The sequence below is a fragment of the Rhinoderma darwinii genome, chromosome 12 (assembly GCF_050947455.1).
Source record: "Rhinoderma darwinii isolate aRhiDar2 chromosome 12, aRhiDar2.hap1, whole genome shotgun sequence".
Taxonomy (NCBI): domain Eukaryota; kingdom Metazoa; phylum Chordata; class Amphibia; order Anura; family Rhinodermatidae; genus Rhinoderma; species Rhinoderma darwinii.
The window spans coordinates 4,120,538-4,144,130 of NC_134698.1; the positions used below are offsets into that span (position 1 = coordinate 4,120,538).

General features: G+C 39.9%; 1 protein-coding gene and 1 long non-coding RNA gene across 2 annotated transcripts in view; both read left to right on the forward strand.

Annotated features, from left to right (window-relative positions):
* Window positions 1–903: 903 nt before the first annotated feature.
* Window positions 904–13,750, forward strand: NHLH1 (nescient helix-loop-helix 1). Its single transcript, XM_075844913.1, has 2 exons — window positions 904–1,068; window positions 10,857–13,750. Exon 2 carries the CDS (start codon window positions 11,117–11,119, stop codon window positions 11,495–11,497), a length of 381 nt encoding a protein of 126 aa, XP_075701028.1. The 5' UTR covers window positions 904–1,068; window positions 10,857–11,116; the 3' UTR covers window positions 11,498–13,750.
* Window positions 13,751–20,803: 7,053 nt separating this feature from the next.
* The window catches only part of LOC142664688 (uncharacterized), a 49,354-nt gene continuing 46,564 nt past the window's right edge, over window positions 20,804–23,593 (forward strand). The window contains exons 1-2 of the long non-coding RNA XR_012851357.1: window positions 20,804–21,475; window positions 22,159–22,293. This is a non-coding gene — a long non-coding RNA (uncharacterized LOC142664688). The remainder of the gene's footprint in view (window positions 21,476–22,158; window positions 22,294–23,593) is intronic.

Here is a 23,593-nt window from a genome sequence, read left to right on the forward strand (position 1 = left end):
GAACATCGCTCTGTCCTCAATGCCTGTAAACAAAATAAAAATCCAGCGAATAATCTCTATCCTTAACTCTTCGCCTGCTGCGCTCCCACCTGCGCCCCTCACCTGCCTCGCAGTGCCGCAGACATTCACAATCCTACCCGCCGCTTCGTACCCGGTCACCTGACAGGCAGACGCAACGCTTTTCCAAGCCGCTAAATAATTAAAGCAAACAGCAAAGCGAATTATTAGGAAAAGAGAAATCGAAAGGAAACGTATTTTCTGCATAACTCACCCCCCCCCCCCATGAAGTAATAATAATAATAATATGACGGGGCGGCGCTCACTATCTGGTGGTGTCTAGAGTGCCACGGAGACTGCTGCTGCGGTACGCGCGCTCCCCCCAGCATGGGACCCGTTGCGTGGCGTTCCCCGTTAACGTTGTCGTTTTGTTTTTTTTGAATGGTGCAAAAGTTCAGTCCGAAATCAAACTTTACTAAAGGAGAAAGTCTCAAGATCTGGTTGTGGGGGGTGGGGGGTGGGGTGTTGTGGTGCCGTTCCCTTGTAGGGGGGTTCTAATATGGGAGCTCATCCCGTCTGCCACTTTCCCCTGATTGACCGTCCCCGGCCTGTGTATCCCGGCTCTCTCCCCCTTCTCTTTATGAAATATGCATGCCGAACAGATGTCCTCATCCCCCAGCCAGTCCTGGTCCTCTCCCTCTGCCCCTCAGCCAAGTCACAGGAGCTGTTCCAACGCCTCCCTCTCCCATCCCCAGGGTCTTCCTGTTCTGCCAGCCAATGTCTTGCCATCCCAGCTGTTTAATATGTATGATGGAGGGCTCTGCGGTGGCCAATGAGAGCCGCCACCTCTTCCTCATGTGGTGTGCTCCGTGTCACCCTATATATATAAATATATGGGACTCCTATACACATGGGTGTGTGTGCGCGGCCGTCCTATGTGTGTGTGTGTGGGATCCGAGGCATGAAAGTTCCCCCTGTTACCTGAGGAAGGAAACTTTACCTGGCACTGAGCGACTCCTGCGTACATGGATACCTGAGGAGGGGGCTGCGGTGTAACACGACAATGTGCAGGTAAGGCGGACGCTCCACCGGCAATAGAAACTTTACTAAATGACATGAATGAAATATGTGAATTTATTATAAAGTCAAGTAATTCCGGAATAAGAGCGAGCAGGGAAAAGGGGAAAAGCTTGTAGTGGAAGAATATAGTATGGCGTTATCTATCTATCTATCTATCTATCTATCTATCTATCTATCTATCTATCTATCTATCTATCTATCATCTATCTATCTCATATCTATCTATCTATCTATCTATCTATCTATCTATCTATCTATCTATCTATCTATCTATCTATCTATCTATCTATCTATCTATCTATCTATCTATCTATCATCTATCTATCTCATATCTATCTATCTATCTATCTCATATCTATCTATCTATCTATCTATCTATCTATCTATCTATGTATCTATCTATCTATGTATCTATCTATCTATCTATCTATCTATCTATCTATCTATCTATCTATCTATCTATCTATCTATCTATCTATCATCTATCTATCTCATATCTATCTATCTATCTATCTATCTATCTATCTATCTATCTATCTATCTATCTATCTATCTATCTATCATCTATCTATCTCATATCTATCTATCTATCTATCTATCTATCTATCTATCTATCTATCTATCTATCTATCTATCTATCTATCTATCTATCTATCTATCTATCTATCTATCTATCTATGTATCTATCTATCTATGTATCTATCTATCTATCTATCTATCTATCTATCTATCTCATATCTATCTATCTATCTATCTCATATCTATCTATCTATCTATCTATCATCTATCTATCTATCTATCTATCTATCTATCTATCTATCTATCTATCTATCTATCTCATATCTATCTATCTCATATCTATCTATCTATCTATCTATCTATCTCATATCTATCTATCTATCTATCTATCTATCTATCTATCTATCTATCTATCTATCTATCTATCTATCTATCTATCTATCTCATATCTATCTATCTCATATCTATCTATCTATCTATCTATCTATCTATCTATCTCATATCTATCTATCTCATATCTATCTATCTATCTATCTATCTATCTATCTATCTATCTATCTATCTATCTCTCTATCTATCTATCTATCTATCTATCTCATATCTATCTATCTATCTATCTATCTATCTATCTATCTATCTATCTATCTATCTATCTATCTATCTATCTATCTATCCTCATATCTATCTATCTATCTATCTATCTATCATCTATCTATCTATCTATCTATCTATCTATCTATCTATCTATCATCTATCTATCTATCTATCTATCTATCTATCTATCTATCTATCTATCTATCTATCTATCTCATATCTATCTATCTATCTATCTATCTATCTATCTATCTATCTATCTATCTATCTATCTATCATCTATCTATCTATCTATCTCATATCTATCTATCTATCTATCTATCTATCTATCTATCTATCTATCTCCTATCTATCTATCTATCTATCTATCTCCTATCTATCTATCTATCTATCTATCTATCTATCTCATATCTATCTATCTATCTCATATCTATCTATCTATCTATCTATCTATCTATCTATCTATCTATCTATCTATCTATCTATCTATCTATCTATCTATCTATCTATCTATCGCTAATATCTATATCATTATCTATCTAGCTTTCAGTCTAACTCCTATCGGTCTATCCTTATGATCTCTCTCTACACTGGGCCAGGCAGGGTTAATAAGTCCCTTTGTCTGGAAACTTTGTGGATGTGGTTATAGTGAGTCAGTGGCCGCGCTCACCCCCAGCATCTGTCAGGGTAATGGTGGTGTCGCTTAGTATAGTAGTCATACGCTTCCTCCCCGTCTAGGGTGGTTTCCTCTCCACTGACAACAACAAACAACGTTCAGAACCACAACGCCATTTCCCACTTGGCATGGGCCGCAGTCTTTATCCCTTTACTCAGTATTCACACGGTCACCAAACAGTTAACTCCCAGCAGAGCACGTCCAATGTAACATCATTTTCTGAATGACAGCTGTCAATCAAACTGCGATTTGCTACTGACAGCCCGGAGAGGGAACACAACAGTCACCGGACAATATTCTAGAAGTTATTTTATCCCATATGCGTATATTTAGTATGAAATCTGGGGATAGTGCGAAGAGACGAGGTGACAAATGTTCTGGTCATAAGAGCTTACAATCTAACCGGATCAACCTGTCTGATGATGGCGCAAACTGGGGCTTATGACGGTCTACACTGTATGTTAATAGAACTGCGCACATAATAAAGTTATTATAATTACATTTATACAATTATTTTGTGCAAATCTATTGACAATTTGATGAATAATTTACTCCTAAAATTGGGTTTTAATTGCGGCAAAACTAAATTGCATTATTTTTATCTTTTTTAAATATTTTCATCATTTATGTTTTATTATATATATATTTTTTTATTATTATATTTATTATTTTTTAGATGGTTTTTGTTATTACTTTTTGTCATCATTATTGTAATATTATTTTTATTATATTTTTACTATAATTATTATTAGGTTTTATTATACTTTTATTATATTTTTACTATATTTATTATATTTTTTGAATATTATCTGTATTGATTATTTTTTATATTATTTTTTATCATTTTTCCAGATTATATTTTTTTGTTGCATTTATTTATTTTTTTATTATTATTTGTAGTATTATTATTTATTTGTTATTACTTTTAGATGATTTATAATTGCAATCTTTATTTTGTAATATTTTGTAATATTATTTTTATTATATTTTTACTATATTTATTATTAGGTTTTATTATACTTTTATTATATTTTTACTATATGTATTATATTTTTTTAATATTATCTGTATTGATTATTTTTTATATTATTTTTTATCATTTTTCTGATTATTTTTTTTGTTGTATTTTTTTTCTCTTTTTTATTATTATTTGTAGTATTATTATTTATTTGTTATTACTTTTAGATGATTTATAATTGCAATCTTTATTTTGTATTATGCTTTTTTAGATATATATTTGTGTTACATAGAAGGTAGATGTCTGTGAGCATTTGGCAGTCGATATTTTACACAAAGGGACAATTACTAATTCCGTACAATTGATCACTGACAAACTCCGAACTTGTGACAGATGGACGATTCAACGCAGAGCCGTATGTCAGTTTGGAAATCTTTTCAGATCTTTTCACCCTGTTGAACGTCGCCTTCAAAACAGTTTATACAATTCAGAATTTTCCAATTTAATACAAAATTTAAAAAAAAAAAAAAATTTAAAAATTTGAGGCTGATCCCAAATGCTGTCCAAATAGAAGGAGAAAAACTGAAAAAGTATTCATTTTAATATTATGATTTTAAACATGTAAATTATTTATAATTGTCCTATTTATTTTATTGTGTTTTTATACCCAAATATTTCAATTCAACCATTCAAATTGTAAGAAAACAAAAAGTTAAAAAAAATGTAATTAATAAAAATAATATTTCTAATTTTGTTTTAATATTCTAATTTGTCCAAGAAGTAATTACTAATTTAAAATGAAGTTGTTTTAACTCTAAACAAGAAGTTTTTCTACGTGGAAGTCGCGTCGTTTTCTCCATTAGGATGAACATTCAGATAATATTATAAGAAATTACATTTATAAAGACTTAATATTAAAAATGTAGAACACCAAACAGATGTAAAAAATAATATAATATATAGGAAATCATGAAAATATTTACTCAAAGTTTACATTTTTTAAGCTCTTGCACTCATGTCACCTCTCTAATATATCTATCTATGTAATATCTATCTATGTAATATCTATATATCTATGTAATATCTATCTCTATCTATCTATCTATCTATCTATCTATCTATGTAATATCTATCTATCTATCTATCTATCTATCTATCTATCTATCTATCTATCTATCTATCTATCTATCTATCTATCTATCTATCTATCTATCTATCTATCTATCTATCTAATATCTATCTATCTCATATCTATCTATCTCATATCTATCTATCTATCTATCTATCTATCTATCTATCTCTCTCATATCTATCTATCTATCTATCTATCTATCTATCTATCTATCTATCTATCTATCTATCTATCTATCTATCTATCTATCTATCTCATATCTATCTATCTCATATCTATCTATCTATCTATCTATCTCATATCTATCTATGTAATATCTATCTATCTATCTATCTATCTCATATCTATCTATGTAATATCTATCTATCTATCTATCTATCTATCTATCTATCTATCTATCTATCTATCTATCTATCTATCTATCTCCTATCTATCTATCTATCTATCTATCTATCTATCTATCTATCTATCTATCTATCTATCTATCTATCTCATATCTATCTATCTATCTCATATCTATCTATCTCATATCTATCTATCTATCTATCTATCTATCTATCTATCTATCTATCTATCTATCTATCTATCTATCTATCTATCTATCTATCTATCTATCTATCTATCTATCTATCTATCTCATATCTATCTATGTAATATCTATCTATCTATCTATCTATCTCATATCTATCTATGTAATATCTATCTATCTATCTATCTATCTATCTATCTATCTATCTATCTATCTATCTATCTCATATCTATCTATCTCATATCTATCTATCTATCTATCTATCTATCTCTCTCATATCTATCTATCTATCTATCTATCTATCTATCTATCTATCTATCTATCTATCTATCTATCTATCTATCTATCTATCTATCTATCTATCTATCTATCTATCTCATATCTATCTATCTCATATCTATCTATGTAATCTATCTATCTATCTATCTATCTATCTATCTATCTATCTATCTATCTATCTATCTATCTATCTATCTATCTATCTATCTATCTATCTATCTATCTATCTATCTATCTATCTATGTAATATCTATCTATTTATCTATCTATCTATCTATCTATCTATCTATCTATCTATCTCATATCTATCTATCTATCTATCTATCTATCTATCTATCTATCTATCTATCTATCTATCTATCTATCTATCTATCTATCTATCTATCTATCTATCTATCTGTCTATCTCATATCTATCTATCTCATATCTATCTATCTGTCTATCTCATATCTATCTATCTATCTCATATCTATCTATCTATCTATCTGTCTATCTCATATCTATCTATCTATCTATCTATCTATCTATCTATCTATCTATCTATCTATCTATCTATCTATCTATCTATCTATCTATCTATCTATCTATCTATCTATCTATCTCATATCTCCATAGAAGTATATTTTTATTTTAATACTAAATTATTTCCCACATATTACAGAATAATTCCCCCCCATTAAAGTGATATTAACCCCTTAGAGCCCCATTACAGTCCTACAACCTGGAACTCTCCGTATTCCCAACTTTACTCCATTACATAGATTTACAAGCAATTAGGGAACTTTCTCGGATCATGTTAAATCCCAACTTTCCTTGTTCTTCCAGGGTAGTTTTTTTTGTTTTTTTTCAGACGCTCACATTTCATTAAGCAATAAACACCTCTAACGAGGCTCCAGTGGGCCGTGTGATTGCTTATATACAGAGACAGCAGCCGGTGTAAACTGGACGCCGCAAACATCTCAGAATGCGCCGTTTTCTGGCTTGAGTATGACACGTGTAACGAAAGAAGGTTCTTCAACTTTACGAGATCTTAAAACCGCACTAATGCCGGCAAAATCCCATTAGATCCCGGAGAAATTTCAGGACATTAATCCCATCGTCCTCACTAAGGAGCTGAGACTAGAGCTACCTCACTCATTAAAAAAAATATATCATCTCCTCCATATTCAGAACCAATAATTATTTTTGGATTTTTGCATTTTCCTCTGAAAATGTATTAAAAATTTTTTTTTCTTTTTCAAAAATAGCCTAAAATACAAATTATATTAGATAAAAAAAAATTGGAAATACCTTGAAGTAAAACATAGATAAATTGATAGATAAAAAAAAAGTCCTCAGATACCCAAAGGTACCGTGGGAGGAAACATTTCTCCAGTGCACGCGTTACTTCCTGTCCGCCTGATTGGAGGTGGCCATAGACATAACAATAACTTGGCGAATCTGTCCGAGATTGAGTCGTCAGCGTGATTAAGAAATTGCGTTTGATCATTGGAAATCTGTCGGAAAGTTTATCGGACAGGATAAACTGCTTCTCCCGACTTATATACTAAAAAGTAAAAAATAACCCCCCCCCCTTAATTTTGTGTTCTTTAAGGCCGGTGCTTACTTATGTTTTATTTGCCCCGATGAACGGCGGCCGCCCTTCTTGAGACACATGATACAAGTTTGGCCAATTTGGGTCGCATTAGATGCCCCCCAGCCCCCTCACTAAATTGTATGAAAAACCCCATAGTTGTATGTATGGCCAAACTTCTGTGACTACAGCCTATCTATGTATCTTTTTTTTTTTTTGCTAAACTTTATTTATATTAGGTCGGCGCTGACAATAGGCACATAGGTCTGAATACACATGTGTTGTGCCCGCTGTAATTTGATGATGACAATTGTTATGGATGATGGATGCCGAAATGAAATAATGTCTTCTCTGCTCCATGTATTTTGCACCTTAATCCCCTCAGTGTCCCAGAATCTAATCTGTAAAGATTGCATTAGTGATTAGCGAGGTGCTCTGCAATCCGGAGCGCTCGGCCACGGTAATCAGATGAAATTCCCAGGCCCGGTACAGAAAAGAGGCCATATTTATCCTGTTTTCCTCCTGACAATAGGTGTGCCCATTAATCATCTCCCGCCCCTCCACCTAACTCCATGTCACTGTGGAATAGGATGGGGAGGGGGGGGGGGGGGGGTATTATCTAGAATAATTCTCTAGTGAGTACGAGCACTTATTCCAAATGGTGAGGCTTCTTATCCGAGGATGTACAACTGGGGCAGATTAATATGTAGAGTTCACCCGTCCTACGTCTAGATCATCCTATAGAACCTTACAGCTATAGGATCTATAGATAGGAACTACACAAACAAAGGAGGATCATATAATTAGATAGATAGATAGATAGATAGATAGATAGATAGATAGATAGATAGATAGATAGATAGATAGATATGAGATAGATAGATAGATATGAGATAGATAGATATGAGATAGATAGATATGAGATAGATAGATATGAGATAGATAGATATGAGAGAGATAGATAGATAGATAGATAGATAGATAGATAGATAGATAGATATGAGATAGATAGATAGATATGAGATAGATAGATATGAGATAGATATGAGATAGATAGATAGATAGATAGATAGATAGATAGATAGATAGATAGATAGATAGATAGATAGATAGATAGATATGAGATAGATAGATAGATAGATATGAGATAGATAGATAGATAGATAGATAGATAGATAGATAGATAGATAGATAGATAGATAGATAGATAGATAGATAGATAGATAGATAGATATGAGATAGATAGATAGATAGATAGATAGATAGATAGATAGATAGATAGATAGAACTCATGACATTGTTGGACCTCAGCAGTGAAAAGGTTAACAGTAATCCCAGCTGTTGGTGCTAGGTAAAGCATGAAATGTGGAGTTTACGGTAGATTAGGAGAACATTGTGTAGCCGCCAGCCCCTCATCCCTAGTTTGCCTGCAGTTACTTTCCGTTATAGTCATGGACAACCTGTGGATGCGGCTTCTCCAGGTTCTCTCACATTTGGGATAGATAGATAGATTGAGAGATAGATAGATAGATAAATAGATATGAGATAGATAGATAGATAGATAGATAGATAGATAGATAGATAGATAGATAGATATGAGATATATATATAATAGATTGATAGATATTAGATAGATAGATAGATAGATAGATAGATAGATAGATAGATAGATAGATAGATAGATAGATAGATAGATAGATAGATAGATAGATAGATAGACAAACTGTTGTTTACATGGGCCATAAGGAGGCTATACTGGGAGGAGTTTCTATCTATGTCACATTCCCACTGGGACCCCCATGGAGTTGAGACCTTTTCAGACACATTGCATAAAACAGCTGTGTTGGGTTCCATATGTCTCCCAGTGGTAGAATCTGTGACATACGGGCTAATTTAATATACATCCCCCACCCCAGACCCATTCTCCTTCCCCCTCCCTCTGTCTCCTTCCCATCCATCCACCACCTGTCCTGTCTCAGGAGACCCCAGAGAGAAAAATGCATTTTCATTTACATCTATCTTTATGAAATGTGCGACGTTCCCTCTGGGCTCCGGCCAGTGCCTCTGGGTGCTTCCATCTCTCTCATTTGTCCTCCCCGTCAGCTCCACTTAGTGTGAGAGGAGAAGACACTTTATTCTCAAAATAATCTTTGACGGTGATATCAGCGCATTTTTCATTGGCCTGTCATCCATCTTTTCCTCGTTTCTGGGTTATTTTCTCTCCATTAATGTTTCTGTCACTTTCCCCCCGACACATAATATATCTGCCATTACTATGACTTCTTATTTTTCATGACTAATGCGTTAGAGTGTACATGTGTATATAGACATATATGCCCCTTATAGAAACTCAAACATTTCCCTATGAGCGTAAGTCATTGAGTCATTTTCTTTTGTGAATTCAGATGTATGTTAATTGTATCCGTTTCTAAAAATAAAAAAAAAGCTGAGTGATAACCAATATGGCTGCCATTACAGCGCCCACAGGAGATTCCCAGCTTTTTCAGACTCCAGAGTGGCACATGTAGTTGTGCAGGGATGCATACCCGCTTTATAAACAGATGTGATATAAAATTTTCATTGTATCTGGGATGTGGTCACGCCATGGGTCCTACATCACCTCCTGGTTCATGCCTGATTACCCAAGAGACAACTTTATTGTAACACCTACCTTGGATGCCTTTTTATAATATACACTACAGCTTCATACACCATGTAATTACAGAAATGCCCTATTCCATTATTCTTGCTAAGGTCACAAATCTATCAAGGAGAAGGAATGGGCTTGATCTGGACCCCATTATGGTACCAGAACCTTGTTTTCCACCTCAAACCAAGAGGGGTAAACAAAGAAAGTGTTGACCATACACTTACTGATTATGGACCAATTAAATAGTCTAATCCACTGATATTCTAAGGTCCGGATCTACCAAGGGAAAACTTAGCAACCAATTTCAAATGTTGGAAAAGGTTTTTTTCCCACACATAGACATTTCCAATTCAAGACTTTGTTGGTCTTGCTGAGATATCTGTCCATACATAGCCAATTTAAAGGCAATAATATCCAAAGACCAAAGTAGTAATAGTCCATGTTAACGAGAGTGGAGATTTTTTTCTGGAAATTTTGGACCTCAAAAAATTTATCGAAATTTTCAATTTGGAATGTTGGAACAATAATACTGTACAAAAGTTGTTCCAACGATAGAAAAATATCTTTGCATCTGTGTGGTACGAGGGATTACTGTGTTGCCATGATCTGCGTAATATTTAATATCAACAATTGATCTTTTTATTATGCCTCGACTAAACCTCTGTTGACTCGCTGTAGGTTTTACGAGGCTTCTAATTGCATTACTTCTTTTTTTATTTAGCTTTATAGTCTTTTCTATGGTTTTATTCTTCTACTCCATACCATATTATCTAACTCCCATTAAATTTGCTTTTTATCTTGTTGGCACAATTCCCTTCATAGCCGTTAAGGAACCCTTTTATAATTTCTCTATTTCTCTTTTGTCCCAGGGGGAAAAACAAGAACGAGAGACAAAGAGGAAAATAAAAGCCTAATCTCAGCTGAACACTTTTATGAGTTAAATATTTTCTCTTAAGCGCATTGTGGGAGCCCACAAAAGTGTCAAGTGCCTGAAAGCCACGCATTTCGCAGCATAGCCATTCATTTCGAGGTGATCCATGAGATCCGGAAGACGCTGTCTTTTGTGAAGCACTTTATCTACTGATCTGGGGTATCCAAGGGGACACAATCTAAAAATCGTAACAGGGGAATGATGTTAAACTCCGAACAAACAGAAATCCCGGCTCATTCAGAGACTGAATCCGTATTTAGTGATTGTGGGGGACTAAATGACGCAGGTGGCATCAGCTTATGTGGAGAAACGCGGATTTGCGAATCGAGTGACACAGTAAAACGAGAGCTTCAGCACTTAACTCGAGAGGAGAGGCGAAGACGGAGGAGAGCCACAGCGAAATACCGCACGGCGCATGCTACACGAGAACGCATACGGGTGGAAGCATTCAATATGGCTTTTGCAGAGTTGCGGAAACTTCTGCCAACTCTTCCTCCCGACAAGAAACTGTCCAAAATTGAGATTCTCCGACTAGCTATCTGCTACATCTCCTATCTCAACCACGTCTTAGATGTGTGATAGCTCCAAAGTGCACTAAATGGAGTTATAGCTCAACCTCTTATTTTATGCTGCTGTATTCAGCTACAAACTAGGACTTTATGACAAAGGAGAACCTGTGAGACCATATGTTTCCTTCTTTGTCATGGATTTTTGTAGAGTCCCACCTCCCAACCTAGAATGTAAAGCTCCTGCCTTTAAGATATCACCCATTCTGGTCACCACTCATTCTCCACAAACAGAGTCACAGCTCAGACAGACTCCTATTGTTGATATATGGATTTGATGAGATTATCCCACGGAATCAAGACCATCATTCTTAGCTACCTGCAAGACTGCTTTAAAATAACCATTCGTCCATGAAGAACTCTAAAGACTTCCTTAAGGGTCTCGAATCATTGCTAAAACTGTATACTTCTGGTCAAGTTGCACTTGAACTTGGTTTAAAGATACCTCCACCAAGAGAGACATGCACAGGGCACACGTACGAAAGCTCTATGAGGCCTGAGGGGATGGAGACATCAGCAGTATGAGTCATTGCAGGGTTCTTCGTCTCTACAAGCACCATGAGATGGACAAGCATGGGTGAGGGGCTTCTCCCAAGGGTGAATCTCTCTCCTTTACTCTTTCTAGAGCTCCATTAATTGATCCATGCATCCATATGGCTTATACGGAGACCATGTGGCACTCATGTTTAAATCATATGTCCTACATAGAATGACCTCTTGCCCCATCAAAAGGTTACTACAACCCCCCCCCCCATGTACAGTCTTCTATTGGTAGAGTTTAATAAATAGTCCGGTTCTAGGTATGAAGTAACTTACTAAGAATATAGTATCAACTGTGCACTTTCCTTTCATATGAAAGTCAAGATCTAGTTTATTAGTCTTTATTCATTGGACGGTCATGAAGAAAGCTGAGTCTAAAAGTCTAAGTTGCTTGTGGTTGGTTGATATACGTCTTAATGGGTCATTTAACACTTCCCGGATGGGTTACCAAACCCAACGGACATCTTTAAACCTCTGTCTTTATGAGTTAAAGGAGAACTTCATGCATTATGGAATGTCACATCGATGACATTATGATACGCTACATCGATGACATCCTTAAAGTTTTCCTCTAACTCATCTATGGCAAATATCATACAGTTGATCTGCTTTTCTATCTCCGACCTCAAGTAACTTATCCTCTAAAGACTCAAAGCAACAACCAATACTACCTACCCTAGATAGGAGCATGATGGACAACAATGTAGATTATAAAATGACCTCATAGCCAAAGGTAATGTAGTTTTCTCCTGGATATCTAGATAGATTAAGTTTGGACATTTTTAATTTTTGCAGATGTTGTACCTTCTCTACAAGGGCGTACCTACCATGAAAGCAGTTCTTTGCTGGAACTATGAGAGGAGAACCAGTACTCCTAGCTACCCATGGGTGGTGTAGACCAGCACCAGGCTACTCAAAAGATGGGGTGAACAGGCCAAAGAGTCACACTACCCTACATGGTATGGGAAGGGAGAGGGAACAAGTTCTGGGACCATATATGGTTACATTTTTTACATTGGCTATGGGACCCCCTCTCCTGGATGTACTCACCACCTTGTCTTCTAACTTTTTGTGTGACTTAACCCAAGTACCTATGAAAATCTCATAGGACCTTCTTCAGTCCCTAAAATATACTGAGCAATGATGAAAATTCCACCTTGGATTTCTGAGCCTGGGGTAACGTAAAAAGGAACAGAAAGGGTTAAACACTACCAATCCCTAGATGTTGTGAAAAACCCCAAAACCCATTGGTTGAAGGTCAAATTCTCACCTCATGTTAGTGCTACACCGACACCCTCAGACCATCATCTTTCCCTTGGTGGTTACTGTCGCCTTTTGTTTCATGTTCGTCCCCTTTGAGAGACCTAAAATGTATGTGCCAGGAATGAACTAGTTAATTTATTTATTTTTATTTATTTATACGAGTCATTATTTATTTGCTGTGTTGTGCACTTTTTATGAGGAAAAATTCAAAAATGTGACAAAAATTGACACGGACTTGGGCTCTGGCCTCCGAGCACAGCCGACCAGGACTCAAGTCTTACCTCCGTTTCGCCGCCGAGAGCCTCGATTTTCTGTAGATTTGTTCGATGACCTCTAAATGAGCTCCTGAAATGAAGAAAAGACATTTCTGTAAATACTTTGACGATGTTTTATGTGTTTAGAACGGATACAGACTATTTATGATTTCTTAAAAAAGTTGAAAGATTCAATTAAAAAAAGTTTAAAGGAGAAACACGTTTCGGTCTATTTATTTGTTTTTGCTATATTTTAGGATACATTTATACGTGATATTGATATATATAGTACATATAGGCTGCGGTCCGGAGGGTCCCATACACCAGAATATAGGACCATCCCACAGACTGTGTATGGACAACTTTAGGCAAGGAGATCATTAAAGTGCAACTCCAGGCGAAAATGGAATCCTATCATGTGTGATACTGTCTGTGTAGCCGCTGTATCTAATCCTATCATGTGTGATACTGTCTGCTGAGCTGTGTATCTAATCCTATCCTGTGTGATACTGTCTGCTGAGCTGTGTATCTAATCCTATCATGTGTGATACTGTCTGCTGAGCTGTGTATCTAATCCTATCATGTGTGATACTGTCTGCTGAGCTGTGTATCTAATCCTATCATGTGTGATACTGTCTGCTGAGCTGTGTATCTAATCCTATCATGTGTGATAGTCTGCTGAGCTGTGTATCTAATCCTATCATGTGTGATACTGCCTGCTGAGCTGTGTATCTAATCCTATCATGTGTGATATGGTCCGCTGAGCTGTGTATCTAATCCTATCATGCTAGATACTGTCTGCTGAGCTGTGTATCTAATCCTATCATGTGTGATACTGTCTGCTGAGCTGTGTATCTAATCCTATCATGTGTGATACTGTCTGCTGAGCTGTGTATCTAATCCTATCATGTATGATACTGTCTGCTGAGCTGTGTATCTAATCCTATCATGTGTGATACTGTCTGCTGAGCTGTGTATCTAATCCTATCATGTGTGATACTGTCTGCTGAGCTGTGTATCTAAGCCTATCATGTGTGATATGGTCCGCTGAGCTGTGTATCTAATCCTATCATGCTAGATACTGTCTGCTGAGCTGTGTATCTAATCCTATCATGTGTGATACTGTATGCTGAGCTGTGTATCTAATCCTATCATGTGTGATACTGCCTGCTGAGCTGTGTATCTAATCCTGTCATGTGTGATACTGTCTGCTGAGCTGTGTATCTAATCCTGTCATGTGTGATACTGTCTGCTGAGCTGTGTATCTAATCCTGTCATGTGTGATACTGTCTGCTGAGCTGTGTATCTAATCCTGTCATGTGTGATACTGTCTGCTGATTTAGGTATCTAATCCTATCATGTGTGATACAGTCTGCTAATTTAGGTATCTAATCCTATCATGTGTGATACTGTCTGCTGAGCTGTGTATCTAATCCTATCATGTGTGATACTGTCTGCTGAGCTGTGTATCTAATCCTATCATGTGTGATACTGTCTGCTGAGACGGTGTATCTAATCCTATCATGTGTGATACTGTCTGCTGAGCGGTGTATCTAATCCTATCATGTGTGATACTGTCTGCTGAGCTGTGTATCTAATCCTATCATGTGTGATACTGTCTGCTGAGCTGCTGTATCTAATCCTATCATGTGTGATACTGTCTGCTGAGCTGTGTATCTAATTCTGTCATGTGTGATACTGTCTGCTGAGCTGTGTATCTAATCCTATCATGTGTGATACTGTCTGCTGAGCCAGTGTATCTAATCCTATCATGTGTGATACTCTCTGCTGAGCTGTGTATCCAATCCTATAATGTGTGATAGTGACTGCTGAGCCGGTGTATCTAATCCTATCGTGTGATACTGTCTGCTGAGCGGTGTATCTAATCCTATCATGTGTGATACGGTCTGCTGAGCTGTGTATCTAATCCTATCATGTGTGATACTGTCTGCGGAGCTGCTGTATCTAATCCTATTATGTGTGATACTGTCTGCTGAGCTGTGTATCTAATTCTGTCATGTGTGATACTGTCTGCTGAGCCGGTGTATCTAATCCTATCATGTGTGATACTCTCTGCTGAGCTGTGTATCCAATCCTCTAATGTGAGATAGTGACTGCTGAGCCGGTGTATCTAATCCTATCATGTGTGATACTGTCTGCTGAGCGCTGTATCTAATCCTATCATGTGTGATACTGTCTGCTGAGCTGTGTATCTAATCATATCATGTGTGATACAGTCTGCTGAGCTGCATATCTAATCCTATCATGTGTGATACTGTCTGCTGAGCTGTGTATCTAATCCTATCATGTGTGATACTCTCTGCTGAGCTGTGTATCTAATCCTATCATGTGTGATACTCTCTGCTGAGCTGTGTATCTAATCCTATCATGTGTGATACTGCCTGCTGAGCTGTGTATCTAATCCTATCATGTGTGATACTGCCTGCTGAGCTGTGTATCTAATCCTATCATGTGTGATACGTTCTGCTGAGCCCTGTATCTAATCCTATCGTGTGATACTGCCAGCTGTGTATCTAATCCTATCATGTGTGATACTGTCTGCTGAGCTGTGTATCTAATACCATCATGTGTGATACTGTCTGCTGAGCTGTGTATCTAATCCTATCATGTGTGAAACTGTCTGCTGAGCTGTGTATCTAATCCTATCATGTGTGATACTGTCTGCTCCGGTGGTGTATCTAATCCTATCATGTGTGATACTGTCTGCTGAGCTGTGTATCTAATCCTATCATGTGTGATACTGTCTGCTGAGCTGTGTATCTAATCCTATCATGTGTGATACTGTCTGCTCCGGTGGTGTATCTAATCCTATCATGTGTGATACTGTCTGCTGAGCTTTGTATCTAATCCTATCATGTGTGATACTGGCTGCTGAGCTGGGGTATCTAATCCTATCATGTGTGATACTGTCTGCTGAGCTGTGTATCTAATCCTATCATGTGTGATACTGTCTGCTGAGCTGTGTATCTCATCCTATCATGTGTGATACTGTCTGCTGAGATGTGTATCTCATCCTATCATGTGTGATACTGTCTGCTCCGGTGGTGTATCTAATCCTGTCATGTGTGATACTGTCTGCTGAGCTGTGTATCTAATCCTATCATGTGTGATACTGTCTGCTGAGGTGGTGTATCTCATCCTATCATGTGTGATACTGTCTGCTGAGCTGTGTATCTAATCCTATCATGTGTGATACTGTCTGCTGAGCTGTGTATCTAATCCTATCATGTGTGATACTGTCTGCTCCGGTGGTGTATCTAATCCTATCATGTGTGATACTGTCTGCTGAGCTGTGTATCTAATCCTATCATGTGTGATACTGGCTGCTGAGCTGGGGTATCTAATCCTATCATGTGTGATACTGTCTGCTGAGCTGTGTATCTAATCCTATCATGTGTGATACTGTCTGCTGAGCTGTGTATCTCATCCTATCATGTGTGATACTGTCTGCTGAGATGTGTATCTCATCCTATCATGTGTGATACTGTCTGCTGAGCCGTGTATCTAATCCTATCATGTGTGATACTGTCTGCTGAGCCGTGTATCTAATCCTATCATGTGTGATACTGTCTGCTGAGCTGTGTATCTAATCCTATCATGTGTGATACTGTCTGCTGAGCTGTGTATCTAATCCTGTCATGTGTGATACTGTCTGCTGAGCTGTGTATCTAATCCTATCATGTGTGATACTGTCTGCTGAGCAGTGTATCTAATCCTATCATGTGTGATACTGTCTGCTGAGCTGTGTATCTAATCCTATCATGTGTGATACTGTCTGCTGAGCTGTGTATCTAATCCTATCATGTGTGATACTGTCTGCTGAGCTGTGTATCTAATCCTATCATGTGTGATACGGTCTGCTGAGCTGTGTATCTAATCCTATCATGTGTGATACTGGCTGCTGAGCTGGGGTATCTAATACTATCATGTTTGATACGGTCTGCTGCGGTGGTGTATCTAATCCTATCATGTGTGATACTGTCTGCTGAGCTGTGTATCTAATCCTATCATGTGTGATACTGTCTGCTGAGCTGTGTATCTAATCCTATCATGTGTGATACGGTCTGCTGAGCTGTGTATCTAATCCTATCATGTGTGATACTGTCTGCTGAGCTGGGGTATCTAATACTATCATGTTTGATACGGTCTGCTGCGGTGGTGTATCTAATCCTATCATGTGTGATACTGTCTGCTGAGCTGTGTATCTAATCCTATCATGTGTGATACTGTCTGCTGAGCTGTGTATCTAATCCTATCATGTGTGATACTGTCTGCTGAGCTGTGTATCTAATCCTATCATGTGTGATACTGTCTGCTGAGCTGTGTATCTAATCCTATCATGTGTGATACTGTCTGCTGAGCTGTGTATCTAAGCCTATCATGTGTGATACTGTCTGCTGAGCTGTGTATCTAAGCCTATCATGTGTGATACTGTCTGCTGAGCTGCTGTATCTAATCCTATCATGTGTGATACTGTCTGCTGAGCTGTGTATCTAATCCTATCATGTGTGATACTGTCTGCTGAGCCGCTGTATCTAATCCTATCATGCGTGATACTGTCTGCTGAGCTGTGTATCTAATCCTATCATGTGTGATACTGTCTGCTGAGCTGTGTCGTGGCCTCGTATTAACCCTAAATTAGCATTTTGTGTCAGGAGGAGAGAGCGGCTCTTGAGTAATCACTTCATCTGTATTGTGAGGACTCAGCCTGTGAAATGCTCCATAACACTGACTGGTGAGGAGAAGCCATTGACTGCTCACCGGAGGTAAACATCTGAAGAATGGCCGCCGCTTATCATTGTCATAGAGACAGAGTCTACCCCAGTACAGAGACCACACCGACCGCATAATCGCTGAGACAGTATCACACATGATAGGCTTAGATACGCAGCTCAGCAGATAGTATCACACATGATAGGATTAGATACACCGGCTACACAGACAGTATCACACATGATAGGATTAGATACACAGCTCAGCAGACAGTATCACACATGATAGGATTAGATACACAGCTCAGCAGGCAGTATCACACATGATAGGATTAGATACACAGCTCAGCAGACAGTATCACACATGATAAGATTAGATACACAGCCCAGCAGACAGTATCACACATCATAGGATTAGATACAGGGGCTCAGCAGACAGTATCACACATGATAGGATTAGATACACAGCTCAGCAGACAGTATCACACATGATAGGATTAGATACACAGCTCAGCAGACAGTATTACACATGATAGGATTAGATACACAGCTCAGCAGATAGTATCACACATGATAGGATTAGATACACAGCTCAGCAGACAGTATCACACATGATAGGATTAGATACAGCAGCTCAGCAGACAGTATCACACATGATAGGATTAGATACACAGCTCAGCAGACAGTATCACACATGATAGGATTAGATACACAGCTCAGCAGACAGTATCACACATGATAGGATTAGATACACAGCTCAGCAGACAGTATCACACATGATAGGATTAGATACACAGCTCAGCAGATAGTATCACACATGATAGGATTAGATACACAGTTCAGCAGAAGTGAGGAGAAGTGTGCAGCAGCGTGCAGGCAGAGGAGAGCAGACAAGTCAGTGTCTGTAGTTGGATTCAGTGAGATGCTGCAGCAGAGAGGATCAGCAGCAGCCATGTGGAAGTGAAAGGAGTGCAGGTCAGTGTGTGTTGCATGTGGCACAGAAGCCAGACAGGGAGCTTGGACACGACTGAGAGTGCCTAGAGCAAAGCAAGGAGCTTGCACACAGCCTAGAATCCCCAAGGGACACCATTCCTCTGTGATTGTGCAACTGGATTGGGACAGTCAGCAGGACACGGGACAGTCAGCAGCACACGGGACAGTCAGCAGCACACGGGACAGTCAGCAGCACACGGGACAGTCAGCAGCACACGGGACAGTCAGCAGCACACGGGACAGTCAGCAGCACACGGGACAGTCAGCAGCACACGGGACAGTCAGCAGCACACGGGACAGTCAGCAGCACACGGGACAGTCAGCAGCGCACGGGACAGTCAGCAGCACACGGGACAGTCAGCAGCGCACCTTCCAGCACATTATAGAGAAGAAAGAGGAGCAGAACTCACAGCACACTTGGAGGAATTACAGACAGAGTCAGGGAGGTGAAGCAGGGACCACCATTTGCAATACCCTGTGATATGTTTATTCTACTTAAAGACATTGCCTCTGTAACAGAAGTAACCACCAAGCATATGTGCCCAGTAAAACTACTGTGAAAGTTTATTGAACCCTGTCTCCTGGAACATCCTTATTTTGGGGTACACCACATAACATCCCAGGGGACAGAGAACAGTGTATCCTACAAGCACCACTTATTTCACTGGTTCTGCGGCCCGAGGCGCGGGCGAGAGAAAGTGCGCCACCGTGACCAAAGGGCGCGAATACCAACTTCAGCTCAGAGAGCCCCGCCCACCGCGACTCGGCGCCCGCGTTACCATAGATAGTGATGTAGTGATATTGGCGGGGGCGGGGGGGGGGGGTTACATCTGTTGTTTCCGCACTCTACATAATTCATGAGGACGGGGGCAGATGAATTTCCAGGGGACGGACCTGAGATTTCATTCTTCGTAAATGAAAGGTGATTTTGCCGGTGTGACAGGATGACAAGATTAATCAGGAAATTGAATTTCTAAGAGAAGATGTGCGATCTGCGCGGTTATTAACTCTGCTACATAATGGCTGCTGACAGAACCAATATCTCTGCGCCGGGATGCCAGGACGCCGCGCCGCCAGGTAAACTGTATCCCGGAGAAGATAATGACAAGGAATGGCGAAGGCGGAATTTCATTTACATTTTTGTCTGTATGTGTGATATACCGGGTATAAAATGGCCGCCAGTCCGATAGATTGTTTATCTTTTAATAATTTAAAGGGCAATCCCACTTTTTTTTTCCCGTAGTACCATCTGTGCCCCAACTTCAAGGCCCCTCCCCCGACCGCTGCTAATAGGGAAGAAAAGTGTATAATCCGATAATCCAATACCTAATGGTCCGGCTAATCTGCCGTGGTATCAAATGAAGAACAGGGGTTAACTGAGAGGGCTCCCGGCCCCCCCGAGTAACAACCACAGTACCCCATAATAGTGGTAGCCACGGCAGCACAATCCCCTATAACATGGGGCAGATTCAGGAAAACTGTTGCCCATAACAACCAATCACAACGCAGCTTTCATTTTTCAAGAGCACTGTAAGAAATGAAAGCTGCTCTGTGATTGGTTGCTATAGGCAACAAAGACCGTTTTCAGGGAAGCTCCGGAACAAAGGCACATCAGGGGAGGAACGGCTTGACCATGTGGGGAGACGTAGCGCCTGACGTCAAGGGGCGGAGTTTGGGCAGAGGCGCCAAACGAGCAAAGGAGGAAGTGTTGCGGAGGGCTCGCGCCTTTTTGAAGATGGAAGAACTGATGGATAGCGGGAGGGCCTTAGCCAAGGAGCTGTCTGGTTGGCGGAACAGGTGTCTGGGATGCAGGCAGCGGCGGATGTCAGTGCTCGGCCGGCGCGCAATGTGAGGCTGCCTGTCAGGCTGAGTCCCAGTCTGGTGCGGCCTGGTCGGAGACGGAGGAGTCCAAGCCCCACTCATCGAGTGAGCAGGCGGAAGGGGGTGAGCCCACCCGTGACAGGAGGATGACGCAGAGCGGCGGGAAGGAGGAGGCAGGAGAGAGGAGAGACCTGAGATCAGCCGCTTCCGTCGTTGAAAGGCGCTGAGTGGCAGGCAAAGTCATCCTGCCCAGCCAATCAGCACCTTTCATAGACGCTTCGTTCAACCCCAGGAGACCTGCGCAGAAGAGAGCAGGAAGAGAGCAGGAAGAGAGCAGGAAGAGAGCAGGAAGAGAGCAGGTCTCCATCGCTGCCGGACGGGATTAAGGTGAGTTTAAATAGTCTGTTATTTTATTGTAATAAAAAAGTGTGTGGCTTTATCTATGGGGGGGGGGGGGCTCTATCAACAGGGGGGCTATATACTGGGGTGGGCTATCTATGGAGCACTATATGCAGGGCACTATATACAGGGGTGGGCTATATCTACAGGGGGGCTATATACAGGGGTGGGCTATCTATGGAACACTTTATACAGGGGGGCTATATACAGGGGTGGGCTATCTGTGGAGCACTATATACAGGGGTGGACTATAGGTGGGGCACTATATACAGGTGTGTGCTATATCTACAGGGGGCTATATACAGGGGTGGGCTATATCTACAGGGGGCTATATACAGGGGTGGGCTATCTGTGGAGCACTATATACAGGGGTGGACTATAGGTGGGGCACTATATACAGGTGTGTGCTATATCTACAGGGGGCTATATACAGGGGTGGTCTATATCTACAGGGGGGCTATATACAGGGGTGGGCTATCTGTGGAGCACTATAGGGGGAGCTATTTGTGGGACACTATAGGGGTGGGCTATATGGGGGCACTATCTACAGGGGGCACGGTGTGTGTGTGGGACACGGTGTATGGTGCTATTATAATTAGAGGTGGTGTATGGCACGATTATATTTAGGGGGGTAGTGTGTGGTATAATGAGAACTTTATATTTATTTATAGGTGTAGAAATGTTGGAAAAGTGAGAAGCTGAAGACATGTGAGCGGCAAACTGCAGAAATGGGCTGTGACCGGGAGAAGTCATCATAGAGGTCTGGACCAGATGGAGAAAAAGAACTAGAATCTGAGATGTCACCGGTGAGTCACTTAATGTAAATGTTCATTCTGCCTCTAATCAGCACTGTAGTCACTGTATGATCTGCATTGTTTGGGCCATGCTGGGAGCTGGAAACAAATGAGTGCAAACCTATATGGCAGGGGTTGCACTAAATTGAGCTGTATTTGTGCTGGTGCTGTATATATGTAATGAGCTTTGTTCTGGCGCTGTATATATGTACTGAGCTTAGTACTGGAGCTGTATTTATGTACTGAGCTTGGTTCTGATGCTGTATATATGTACTGAGCTTTGTTCTGGCGCTGTATATATGTACTGAGCTTTGTTCTGGCGCTGTATATATGTACTGAGCTTGGTACTGGAGCTGTATTTATGTAATGAGCTTGGTTCTGATGCTGTATTTATGTACTGAGCTTTGTTCTGGCGCTGTATATATGTAATGATCTTTGTTCTGGTGCTGTATTTATGTACTGAGCTTTGTTCTGGCGCTGTATATATGTAATGATCTTTGTTCTGGTGCTGTATTTATGTACTGAGCTTTGTTCTGGTGCTGTATATATGTACTGAGCTTTGTTCTGGCGCTGTATATATGTAATGATGTTGGTTCTGGTGCTGTATTTATGTACTGAGCTTTGTTCTGGTGCTGTATATATGTAATGAGCTGGGTTCTGGTGCTGTGTTTATGTACTGAGCTTGGTTCTGGTGCTGTATATATGTACTGAGCTTGGTTCTGGATTTTGGCTCAGTGAACATTTGGCTTCATTTTTCCAAGACGGATCACGATGGGAAGGGGGTGTCAGTTTCCCTGTCCGCCATCGCGGATAAACGGATCTGTCCGGTTACTCTTTTTCTGTCATTTCGCCAGATCAGGATTCCTGTCAGTTTGGGCCCTTTTTTTGTGCATTCTGATGGGTCCTTTTTGTCCCGCTTTCAATTTCTGACCGTTCTTCGGAAGTGTATTAGCAGTTTAGGAGGTGCGGCGTGGGAGTTCGGCACCCATTCGTTTAGAGTGGGTGCCGCCACCGAAGCATCTCGCTTTGGTCTGAGTGTGGATCGAGTGAAGAGCATTGGTCGTTGGAAGTTGGGTGCCTATAAGAGGTATGAACTCCCAGGGCGAGTGTGGGTGCCTGAAAAGTGACTGGGTTTGCGGTGGGGTGAATGTTTTTTTTTGTATTTTCCGATTTAGGGCTGATGTTGTGTTGGTTGGTGCATCTCTCCGCAGCCTCATGTCCGGTGGGGGCATAGATCGTTGGACACTCATACAATTATTGGGCACATAGGAGAGCTGGAGTGAGGAAGAATGGCGAACGGCTCGGCTTTTCG

Coding starts and splice junctions, on each gene's coding strand:
- NHLH1 (XM_075844913.1), top strand. CDS start 11,117: ATGATGTTAAACTCCGAACAAACAGAAATCCCGGCTCATTCAGAGACT.